Source organism: Macrotis lagotis, chromosome 1 (genome assembly GCF_037893015.1).
Source record: "Macrotis lagotis isolate mMagLag1 chromosome 1, bilby.v1.9.chrom.fasta, whole genome shotgun sequence".
Taxonomy (NCBI): domain Eukaryota; kingdom Metazoa; phylum Chordata; class Mammalia; order Peramelemorphia; family Peramelidae; genus Macrotis; species Macrotis lagotis.
The window spans coordinates 573,071,042-573,084,111 of record NC_133658.1 but is presented as its reverse complement, the minus strand read 5'-3'; the positions used below and the strand labels follow the sequence as shown (position 1 = coordinate 573,084,111).

The 13,070-nt window shown below is 34.1% G+C and overlaps 1 protein-coding gene across 5 annotated transcripts in view; it reads left to right on the top strand.

Annotated features, from left to right (window-relative positions):
- GSK3B (glycogen synthase kinase 3 beta) overlaps window positions 1–13,070 on the top strand; it is a 288,812-nt gene that overhangs the window by 157,059 nt on the left and 118,683 nt on the right. For all 5 annotated transcript variants that reach the window (XR_012474092.1, XM_074214590.1, XM_074214593.1 and 2 more), the window contains exons 4-6: window positions 459–569; window positions 4,503–4,633; window positions 9,752–9,858. Coding sequence is in view for 4 of the 5 variants with exons in the window: in XM_074214590.1 (XP_074070691.1) it covers window positions 459–569; window positions 4,503–4,633; window positions 9,752–9,858 (349 nt within the window). In the remaining variant the exon portion in view is untranslated. The remainder of the gene's footprint in view (window positions 1–458; window positions 570–4,502; window positions 4,634–9,751; window positions 9,859–13,070) is intronic.

Genomic DNA, 13,070 nt, shown 5'->3' with positions numbered 1-13,070 from the left:
TTGTGGATATGATTATTAGATCTGTAAATTCAATTGTAGTCTCTCTTTCATAATCCTAGAGCCATTTTTGATGTTTTGTTCCTACTCAGTGGCCAGGTTTTGCCATTTCTACCTTCCCAGCATCTCTCCCGTCTGTTACTCTGTCTCTTCTCACACCACCAATACCCTATTTCATATTCTAGTTGCTTCTAACCTGGAAATTTGCATTTCCCCAGTTAGTATCCCTGCCTTTGTTTAAAGTCAGCTAATCAGTCAATAAAAATGTATTAATTGCTAGTCTTTGTGCTAAGTGCTTAGGATTGTTGCAAGAAAAGTAGAAAATTATTTTCCATAATTAAATTTCAAATAATATGTTATTTAAGTAATTTATCATTTGAATCAATGGTATTTGATGTGGTAATGTTTATTTATTTGACTTTTTTAAAATAACTATTAATTTTGGTTTTCTGATCTTTCAGAAAGATGAAGTGTATCTTAATCTGGTGCTGGACTACGTTCCTGAAACAGTGTACAGAGTTGCCAGACACTATAGTCGGGCCAAACAGACGCTCCCTTTGATCTATGTTAAGGTATTTAAGAAACTTTTAAAAGTTCTTATAGCATAAAAAAATTTATTTTAATCTTTGCATATGATAATGCACTTTAGTTCTAGGACATAGTTTATTTTTTCAACTTTGGCAGTCTTTCCATTTGTCATCTATTTGAAAATAAGAATATGGCAGTGGCATTTACTTGTCCTAAACTATTCCATTTGGAATTATACCTGCAGCCTAAGTTTAAAAGTAAAGAGAGACTTTATAACTAGCCCATTTGATTCCTGCAATATGATTTTTGGCAGTCACATATTTACTCACATTTTAAATAGCACAACTATTCACATTTCTCTAGCATATGTTTACTGAGTGTTTTTTTCATAACATTGCAAGTAAACTGTCCAATTATTATTATCCTCATTTTTCAGATAGAAAAGAAAATGCCAGAGGAAATAATTAGCTTAATAATGGTGGTGGTAGTAACAGCTCACATTTACACAGAGCTTTAAATTTTACAAAGAACTTTATATTTTATCTCACTTATTATATACATTATCTTGTATAACTAATATGGTATGAAAAAGGTCCTCTGGTTATCTCAGTTGTTTTTTTTTTTTTAAAAAAAAGAAGAAACTAACATCTAAAAAGATGACTTAATCTACAGTAAGAAAGTGAGGTTGGATCAGACCCCTGCTTTTCCAGACTCCAAACTCACATTCTCTCTCCTATACTATGTCCTTTCTCAACTTACCTATGGTTATATAGCTATCCTTTAACATTAATTATATCATATTGCATATCTATGGTGCAAACAATATATTCATCCTAATTTTTTCAATATAAAAGTATAGAAACTAATTTTAAAATGATTTTTCCTTTATTTTGACAGCTTGCTCTTTAAGGATGTTTATAAGCCTCTTTAAAACTAATATTATAGAAATATGATATTAAACATGATTGTACATGTATGGCCTATATCAAATTACTCTCTGTTATGGGGAGAGAGAAGGGTAAAAGGTAGGTAGAAAAATAAGGAACTCAAAAGCTTACAAAAGCTTTTGAAAGTTATCTTTGTATGTAGTTGGAAAAATAAAATAACATTCAAAACTATAATGTACATAAATGACACTATCTTAACATAGAACTTCTGATTTTTTTAGACTGGTCATTTGAAAAGTTAAGCTAAACACTACTATAGTTTTTCTAGTCTTATTATATTTTTAGAAAAGAAAAATTAATTAAATGTAATATAGAAATTAAATAAAAGGAACTATCTATACCCAGGCAACTATAGTGGGAGTAGAATTTTTGTCTGATTTTGGTTTTTTTTCCCTGTATTCTGAAATTCATAGCTTACTCCATTACTTGGATCCCCAGGATTTTCATTTTCAGATACACTTAAAATTGATAATGTTAATAGATTCAAGGCCTGAATCTGACACATATTAAAAGGATGACCTTAGGGAAGTCACTTACCTTTCAGTACCCCAGATGTCCCAGATAACTCTCTGAGATACTAAGGTATCAGTGAACTGCTTTGGAAATGAATTGACAGTTCTGAGATTCTTCTCCCTCCAAATCAATTAAATAAATTTATAATTTCCTCTCCCACTCCAAGATAATGGTCTTGAATAGCAAGAACTTAAACTGAGTAAGCTTAATTTTATGCTCAAAATTTTCTCTGGCATCCAGAGGTTCTAATCCAAAGGTTAAAACAGCAGCATTCACTTTATTGGAATTATATCCTAGTTTATGACTAAAAGATAGACATAAAAATCAACTTCCCTTGCCCCATCCTCCTCTCTAAAAGTCTCACACAAAATTATACAGTTTTAGAAATCATGAACGCACCTCATTTTTGTTATCTAAAGTTCTTCTAGCTTCATTTGTCAATTTTTCTAAGTAATGACTATCCTATGGTTTAATTATTTCATTATCATATCCTATGTACTAGAACAGAATGTAGTGTAAGACTAGACCAAAATGGACATTGTCCATGTAGATTTACTTATTCACAGTATCAAAAATCTGTACCTCAGGGTATATCCTGGTCTGTATCCCAGGGTTGGGGAATGTCCATCCTCTGAGCCTTGTAAGGCCCTTAACTCTGGTGCTGGCAGCCTCAGATGCGACTCAAAATTCAATAAATCCAGGAGCTTTTAGGGATGAATTAATTAAACATTTGACCATATATAGCTCACAAATGATGTTCTAAATATCCAAATGGCCCTTGGCAGAAAAAAAGGTTCCCCACCTGTGCTGTATATGAAGAACAACTTGGTGGTTTTAAGAAGGACTAATGCCAGTTGCTATATAAGTTCTGGTATAATCCCTTCAGTTGCTAGTGCTCTTTCTCTGTATCCTAAGAATTTATTTGTCATATTATGCATTTTGTATTTGCTCATTTGTATTCATACTACTTTTAAATGAATGTTTCCTAAAGAGAAGGGTTTTGTTTCAGTTTTATCTTTTCTCTCCACTGCCAAAACATGGGGCCTGCCACAAAGTAAGGGTTTAATGCATGCTTGTGGAGAGAGTGAATGAATGAATGAAAAGCCAGGCACTGGAGTAGGAAGCTTCTTACCTTATTTCAAAATTCTTTTTTGACGACCTGAATTGAAAAAAATTAAATTAAAGTTAAGTATTTTTTCTTTCCTATTCAAAAGGTGAAGAGAAAGGAAATCTAGGACATAGAATAGGTCTACTAGATACAAATTTATATGAAGTAAATGGCTTCTTGAAACTAACCTGTTTTGAACATTGTTAGGAGAGTTTTAGACAAGATAAAAATCTTTTAGAATTCTTGCATTAATTATTTTCACTGCTTTTAAGAAATTGGTGTGACAGAATTGTCAAATAATCATTTTAGCAAACTAATATGCATGAGCTCGTTTCTTAATAGGAGGATCCTAATCCTTTTTTAATGGTTGTTAATGAAAGATATACTTAAGATTTAGATAATAATTTTTTTATTATTTACTAAATATTACCTAAATTGTAAAAATCTTGATGACATTGGTATAAGCAGCACACCCTTGATGCCTTCCAGAAGTTCACAGGAATGATGTAGTCAGTGTTACCATAATTCTTTCCTTTGTAACATTGGAGTTTAGAAATAAAATTTCCTAAATCTCTTATCCTTATTAAATAATGTTCTAAAGATCTTTTAATAACCATCACACTTTGGAGTTTGATACCAGATTACTAAATTAACTCTACTGAAAGCCATGTAGTAATTTATCTTTGCTGCATCACACCATTTCAGAGAAATTAAAAACTGCAGGGGCATTGATGTCAAGATTTACTCCATTTGCCTATGAGCTGCTACAAAATTCACTTATATCCCATATGAGCCTATTTAAGGATGGTGCTCACTCTAGTCATCTCAGTGATGATTATTTTCAAAAGGAAATACTCTGTAACGTGACAAAAAAGACAGAGAGATGGAAGCATGAGATAGAGACTCTGTCCTTGAAGGGTACTACCAAAGAGGTTCAAGAGAAAATAATCTCTTCATATAAATTATTTTCTTTGTCCTTCAGGCAAGTATTTAAGTTCATAAGGTGATACCTACAGGCTAACGCAGCTCTGTAGTGTTAGTCCCCCATGGTGTATTCAGTGTTACAAAACCCAGTTATCTCCAAGAATTATCAGTAATGATAGTGATGTTATAGCCCTGATTCATTATTGTTGTGACAATCATTAATATAGATTTTCCAGTGTCTCACATCTTGCCCCAGTCCAGAAGATCCTGGGAGTACTGGGTCACTGTAACCTCCAAGGAGTGTTTACCAAGGGAAACTGTTGAGGTGGAAATTGAAGAAATGTTTGTGCATTTAATTATTTAAGAGAGGAAAAAAATCGGGAACTAGTCTTCTCTTAAACTTTTTTCTTATTTTATTGTTTACTGATTAAGGATAATCCTATCTTTGATATAATGAATGTAACACTTGTTTTCATTTATTTCAGTTGTACATGTATCAACTGTTTCGAAGTTTAGCCTATATCCATTCCTTTGGAATCTGTCATCGTGATATTAAACCACAGAACCTCTTGCTTGATCCTGATACAGCTGTCCTAAAACTTTGTGATTTTGGAAGGTAAGTTTCCTCTTATGAATTTTCACATTCCATTTTCATCTGTTACACATTTAATGAAATAATTTATGTAAAGCACTCTGCAAACTTTAAAAGTATTATATAAATATAATTTATTATTTTTATTGTTATTATTATATATATACAGCAAAATCTGTCTTTTTGATCAGTTTTGTATAAACTATATTTCTCTTGACTATAGGGCACATTTTTGTCTCACTTTAAAGATGAGGAAGTGATCATTAGCAACATTTTATTTTTTCCTTTTCCCTTACTAGCTCTTCCTTTTCCCTTGCTGCTCTCACCCCCTTCCCCCTTCATTTAACTAATATCTTGCAACTCAATGTAAATCTTCACTTCTTCTTTCTTTCATGGCATCTTTCTGATTAATTTTTTTTGTTGTTTTTGGCTTTTTTTGCAAGGCAGTGTGAGGTTAAGTGATTTGCCCAAGATTACACAGCTAGGTAATTATTATTACATATCTGAGGCCAGATTTGAGCTCACATTGTCCTGACTCCAGGGCCAGTGCTCTATCCACTGTTCCACCTAGCTGCCCCTAGGTTAACTTTTAAAAATTTCATCAGCCCCACTTAGACGATTATCTATTTGCCATCTTTGAATTATCTTAAATTCTTAAAATGAAATATAGTCTGGTTCTGCTAAGAGTACCTCATAGTTCTTAGACAAACACTGTAAATGGACAGTGAGGTAAACCTAGAATTGAAGGGGAGAAAGACAGCCAGATTATATTTGGGGAATTGATTACCACTTTCAGTGATGCCAAACCACTCCCCATCACAAAGTTTGTCTTTGAAACAATAATTAACTTGCATTGACTTCATGTAACTGAGAATAATGAACTTTTATAGTATCATGTAAATCATAATTATTTGTGATTGAAATTTAGTCAATAAAATAATGAGTACCTTGTATTAGTAGAAACTGCTTTGTGTTTCCAGCCTTTACCTGCAGAAGAAGTAAATTAAAAGACTCCTCAAGGAGGACATGTGTGATTGGAAGAGGAAGAAGTCTATTCATGTAGCAAGAGCCAGTGATAACAATATAATTAAAAGTTCTACAGGCAATCTTCTGGCCCTAAAAAGACCCTCTGTGTAAAATTTTGTAGGAGTGGGTGGATTGTATTCTATACTTGTAGAGGAAGTAAGTACCAGGGGTTTATGGATTCATTGAAGCAGCTCTTAAAAGATTGAGCTGACCCCTCCCAATATTCCACTTTACTCTTTTTGTCAAATTTTCCTCGTCCCCTGTGATCTTACAAATTTCCCTTTTTTGTAAGCTTTATATAGACACATTCATACCTTCTAATTTTCACATTCCTACTTCACAACACCTTACACAGTACTCTTAGTGATTTCAACTTGATTGTTTCATATGGAGAATATTTTAAAGATACCTTTTGATTTTAAATGTTGTTTTCAGACAGAGCTCCTCCCCACATTCTCCATAAACTAAAGCAACTATACAAAAAAAATGTTAAAAAGGTTTGCATCTAACAGTGTATATGCAGCATTCTTTCTGTAGACTCCTACCTCTCTTCTCAGATGAAGCTTGTATGGGCATGGCAACTATTCAGAGTTTGGCTTCCTTTTAGTGGTATTTTTTTTTTTCATTTTTTTTATAACTGTATCTATTGTTCTTCTGATTTTGCTTATTTCCCTCTGTATCACACGATGCATATTTGAATTCCTAATATTTCTCATTTCTTAATTCACAGTAATATTCTATTTTATGTTTTCCAGTTGTTCAACCATTCTCTAGTTGAATAGTTTCTAACTTCATTTCTAGCTCTTTGCTACCACAAACAAAACTACTATGAATATTTTGGAATATGTGGGCCCTTTTTTTCTATTTTTCATTCCTTTAGGGTATGTATAGAATATTTGGTTCAAATAATACTAATATCTCACTTCATCATATAATTCCCTGGATATATTTTTGATTTGGGCCATCTGTCAGTTGTGTCTGTAACAAACTGATACGTGTGTGTGTGTGTGTGTGTGTGTCACACACACACACACACACACATACATACACATTTATATATTAGATTTGATTCTACCGAGGGTATCCTCTTTTGGACCTTCGGATTTTACATTGTCCAAATGTCTAATGGCTCTTCTGAACTTATGACTCCCTGATTTCTCATTACAAGGAAAGGTAAAGAATACTTAACAAGGACTACTGCTTAATATCTGAAGTATAGTATTCCAAAACTGTTATCCTACTTAATATAAATAGTGTTAAATTAGGTTTGAAATTTATGATACTAGATTTTTTTATTGTTAAAGTATTCTTATCCCTGCTGCAAAACACTTATTTTGGGTCATGGAAATAGTTTTATTAGGATATTTCATTATAGTGGAATCTGGAACAAGAATTTTGCTTAAATCTCATTTAACAGACTCATTGTCTCATTTAACGGATTTTTCTGTTCTTAACAGTTTTCCTGAGCACAGAATAGACTAGAAGTAATGTTCTCCTCATTGTTGATTTACTGCTGATTAAGTGTCAGTGGTGTTGTCTCAAATAAAGACCAATCAAAGGAAATTTGGTTTTCAACTGAAGGAAAAGCTTACTGATCAGGCAGGCCATGGCTGTATAAACCTTTCTAATTCAGTGGGAAGCAAAGAAGAGGAGGGAAAGTACCTCCCACTTAAAACTAACAGGGTAGAAAACTAACAGGGTAGAAAACCTGCAGGTTTTCTCAAGTGGGAGCAAGAGAAGGTTACAAATGGGAATAACCTTGCAACTTGCTAAAAATTCCTATACCAACTAGATTAACTCTGCCTTTTTAAACTTTTAACTTTTTTACTTTTTAACAACAAAGTATCAATTGTAGTGCATCTGTTATGGTAATGAATTTAATTTTCTTTGGCGGGGTAGAGAGAGGTTTCCTCTGATTTCACTGGTTTAGAGGCTTCCCAGGATGCACATTCCCTATAATAATGTAGATCAGTCATTCACCTTTTGAAGTTAGATGTTAGTCTTACAAAGTTACTGTAATATCTAGTTATGTTAAACTTGTGATTTCACAGTTAATATTTCAAAATGAAGGCCTGAATCAAGGCCTTCCTTTCAAGGCTAGGCTTCCATATAGAGATATTACTATATTATAAAAACATAAGGGCTATTGATATTATTTATCTTCGATCATGACTTCATTTCAAGTCAGTCTAAATCTAGTGAGCAGTTTATATTTCTTAGTTTGACAATTCAGTACCTGCCAAATAGAGAGCCAATGCTGTGGAGATCTCAAAAGAAATAAATCTGACCTTGAATTTTATAATGAAATTTGAAAATTTGGAAGAAGCAAGTTACTTGGAAAAGAATAGAAAAAGATAACTTTAAAGTATTAAATATTAACATTCACTTGGAGTTCAGTTTCTACTTATGACTTTGATTTATAACTTTAGGGACTAGAAAGCACTGTACTAATTAGAATGAAAATTGGATGGCTCACTCATTATAAAATGTACACATTTAAAAGTGAGCAGATACCGTGACATTCCTGTTTAGTTTCAATAAATTCAAATATGCCCATATCTCTGTTATGTCTCTCTATTACCTTTAGAATAAAATACCAATTCCTCAGGCATTTATGCCAGATTCTAGATGTAGCCTAACTTCCCAGACTTATTTTACATTATTCCTCTTCTTGCATTCTATATCCTGATCCTAACTCTTGTTTTTGCTCTTCTGAAAACTCAGTACTTTGGGATAACTGATTGTCTTACAGATCTAGAGTGGACTCTCTTCTCTTTCATTCATTCACCCTCTTAGAATCTTAACTCAGGCATCATTGGTAACAGAAAGCCTTTCTTTACTCCCCAGTGGATAGGGTTCTCTTCTTCTCAAGTTATCTTTATTTACTAATTTTGCTAATTATTTTATCTCCCATTCACCACACAGAAAGATATAAATTCTTTAAGCCCTTCAGGTTAATTTTGATCTGTTTATTTGTCACTGTGTGAACATTTGGTGCCTAGGAGTGCTGTGATGGCCAGCTTGAGGAACGTGCGCACAGCAGGTGTTTAATAGCAATATGTATTTTTTTCAGTTTACTTGGATTAAACGTGCTTTATTTTTCTAACTCTATACTTACTCTCTGCATTTGAAGCTTCTGTGACTTCTCTCTCCCGGCTCTATATAAAACATACTTAGTCTAGCTCAGTACATTCATGTGTACATATTATACTTAATCTGTTGCCTGATTATTCTCATTTAATTTTTAGTTTTGTTGCCTTGTGTTCTTTACTTACTAATAAAAGATAACACACTTTGAGAGCAGGGATTTCCAGTTCTGGTTGTTTTATGCTGCATTGTTTCAATTCTTTTCAGATGGTGTCTCAAACTATTAACTACAATTCATTTTAATTTTTTTTAATATGAGGTATTTTAAAATATTAGTTTTTTGATAGTGTTGGTAAAATGAAGGAGTTTTAATTGAACAAGGAGGCCATGTTATTAAAATTCAAAAGGGATTATGAATTTATCACTGTATAGAACAATGTAGAATTGTGTTTATGCAGTTCTTTTTACATAGCATTTATATAACCTTTAAAATAGATTGAATTTATATAACCTTCAAAAGAGATTGAATATCCCTGTATTGCGCTATCCCCTCAGTTCAAAAGTCAACTTTTAAGGTTCTGGCCAATTTTAGACCAATTTTTTTCCTTGGGGCTAAAAGTGTATATTATCTTTTAGTTAGGAATTGGTAATTTAGGGATTGAAAAAAAACTATCTGTCTGACTTCCTTCCTCTAGTGTTATGAGAATTCCACAAAAATAATCCATTATATTCTATATTAGTCCATAGCTTGTAACAAGGTAAGTTTGTTTTAAGATTGCTTTTTTTAAAATCATTTGCATAATATACAGTTTTCTAAAATTTGGAACAAATATATTATTTTACTGATTTATCCAACTTTTTCTTTCAGATATAAAAAATGCATCTTTGATAAATGACTAGATTTAAAATGAATCTTGGAGAACTTGTAGATGTTATTCCTGTCCTTGGGAATCATAGCCATTTAACCTGTTTCTGCCACATAAAGATATAGTCATTTCTAAAGTTACCTCTTTCTTGTTTTGTTATTAGTGCAAAGCAGCTGGTTCGAGGAGAGCCCAATGTTTCATATATCTGCTCTCGCTACTATAGAGCACCAGAGTTGATCTTTGGAGCAACTGATTACACCTCTAGTATAGGTAAGTGTCAAGTTTGAAAAAAAAAAAAAGTGGTTCTCATTGCTATTTATTTTTTAATGATTTAGCCAGTTCTTCACAATTTCAAATCAATATCAAGAATTGTATTGACTAGAACTATTTTCTAATGATCCATAAGCTCGTTTAAGGTGAAAGCCTTTGTTAAGTACCTATTGTGTGACTGTGTCTGAGCTAAGTGCTTTACAGATGTATCTTATCTGGGGAGGGAGGTGCTTTTATTAAATATAATCTAAAGTTGAAGAAACTAAGGCAGACAACGATGAAGTTACTTGCTCAGGGCCACGGAGCTAGAAAGAATCCAAGACCAGATTTGAACTTGGGTCTTTTCAACTTCAAGTTTATCACTATTCCACTGTGTCATTTACGTGCCTTTATTTTGAAAACTCGAGGGAAAAGTTAGAGAATTTAAAAGTTTCTTAAAATCATTTGCTGTTTGCACCAACACAAACTAGTTTTCACTGAATGTAATATCCTGCCTTGCCAATCTTATGTTTACTAATATTAAAGGGAGAGAATCAAAGTTTGAATAAGTACTTTTTTACATGGATTTTGAAAATTAATCTTTCCAAACAAACACATTCTCTTCATTTAGCCTCAATGATGATATTATCTTCTTAATTATAATAGTTCCAAGCACATGATGACTCGTGATCAAAGGAGAGCAAATATTAATAAATATTTGTTGAAGAAGATGGCTTCTTAACAGAGTAACATTCTCAAACTCAAGAGCACTGAACTTCTCATGGTTGCTCTCTGTGTGCCTTCGTTTTTATTTCCAGCTGTTTCCCTAGTGGAAGGCATTGTGTAGCATTATTGTTGGCTTTGCAAGCCAACTTGGCCCCATGGGCAGATGAGCTTTGAAAAATTTATTCACTCCCTTGCATCTTTTATTTATTTGCTTATAGTTTTGGTTATTTAGACCCCCCTAGGCATTGGGGTTGAAACTAGAGAACCAGAAATAGGATAAATTGGAAGTAATCAACCAAGCAAAGTCAAAAATAAGGAGAAATTAAAGAAAGCTTCCTATAGAAGGTGAGATTTTAACTAAAACTTTTAAGGAAGTCAAGAGACAGAGACTAGAAAATAGCATGCCAGGCATGATGACAGACACTTGAATTTCTTATATGAGGTATAGCAAAGAGGCCAGTGTCACTGGATTTAAGAATACATTAGGAGGGGCAGCTAGGTGGTGCAGTAGATAGAGCACTGGTCCTGGAGTCAGGAGAATCTGAGTTCAAATCCAGTCTCAGGCGTTTTTTACCTAGCTGTTTCACCTTGGGCAAGTCACTTAATCCCATTGCTTTGAAAAAAAACAAAAAAAAGAGTACATTGGGGTGGGTGGAGCCAAGATGGCAGTGTGGAGAAAAGAATTCCCAGAATCTCTTCCCCAAAAAACTCCAAATGCCATAAAATTATGACTCTAACCAAATTCTAGAGGGGCAGAACCAAAGCAAGACAATGAAACAAATTTCCAGCCTGAGACAACTTGGTAGATCTGCAGGAAAGGTCTATTCCACCAAGACCTGGGATTGGAAAGAGCTGCAGCTCAACCTGAGATGCAGCCACACCAAGTGGAAGCAAACCAGCTCCAGTCTACCAGGAACAGCTCTCAGGGCACCTGGATCCATGGCAGCAGGAGCAGTTTCCAAACTTCTTGATCTAGGGATCACTGGGGACTACCTGGAGGGTTGGTGGGAGAACTCTGTCACACCATAATGAGCATGGAGCCCAGAACAGCACTTGCCTTAGGGCACTGGAGTCTCCCAGCAGCTGCTTCTAGAGTGCACAGCCTACAGACAGTAAGAGGGCTGATAAAGACTGCAGAGGTCTCTCTGGAACCCCTGGGGCAGGGCTCTATTACTTTGCACATAATCAGATCCAGGTAGCCATCTGGGCCCCCATACTGCTATAAAGGAGCCAGGATCCTCCTCACAGCTCCAGGACAGAGGGGAGTGTTTGTGGTCATACACAGACAAGAGAGCAGTCAAAGCCTCTCATAAGACCTTGGAGGAATTAAAGTCTTTGGAAGTAAAATCAGGATTCTAGACTGGACAGATAACAGAAAAAAAAAAAGAATCTGACTATAGAAGATTACTTTGGTCCCACAGAGGATCAAAATATATACCCAGAAGATGACAAAGTCAAAGCTTCTGTATCTAAAATCTCCAAGAAAAATAGGAATTGGTCTCAGGTTTTGGAAGAACTCCAAAAAAGTCTTTGAAAATCAAGTAGGGGAAGAGGTAGAGAAAAATTGGAAAGAGAAATGAGAGCAATGCAGGAAAATCATGAAAACCAAGTCAGCAGCTTGGTGAAGGAGATACAAAAAATATAAAAGAAAATAACATGTTTAAAAAAACCAGTTTAGTCCAAATGGAAAAAGCAGTCCAAAAAGTCAGTGAGAAGAATGCCTTTAAAAGAAGAATTGGCCGGTTGGAAAAAGAGATAATAAAGCTCTCTGAAGAAAGCAGCTCCTTCAAATGTAGAATGGAGTTAAGAGAACCTGATGGCTTTGTAAGAAATCAAGAAACAATAAAATAATACCAAAAGAATGAAAAACTAGAAGAAAATGTGAAATACTTCATTGGAAAAACAACTGACCTGGAAAACAGGTTCAGGAGAAATAATTTTAAAATTATTGGGCTACCTGAAAGTCATAACCAGGAAAATTGTCCTGACAACCTAGAATTGAAGGAATCTACCAAGTACCTCCTGAAAGAGGTCCCTCCCTCCAAAAAACTCCCAGGAATAATATAACCAAATTCCAGAACTCCTAAGTCAGAGAGAAAATATTACAAGTAACCAGAAAGAAACAATTCAATTACCATGGCACTTCAATCAGGTTTATACAGGATTTGGTAGTATCTACATTAAGGACTGTAAGACTTGGAGTATGATATACTGCAAGACAAAAGAGCTTGGATTACAACCAATAATCAATTACCCAACAAAACTGAACATCCTCTTTCAGGGAAAAAGATGGACATTCAATGAAATAGGGGACTTTCAGGCTTTCCTGTTGAAACAATCAGAGCTAAACAGAAAGTTTGAGCTTCAAGTACAGGACTCAGGTGAAACTTAGGTTTAATGGGAAGGGCAAATTATGAGGGATTTAATGATGCTGAATGCTTGTATTCCTGCATGAGAAGAAGATACTGATAGTTCATACGAACCTTCTCATCAGAGCAGTTAGAAGG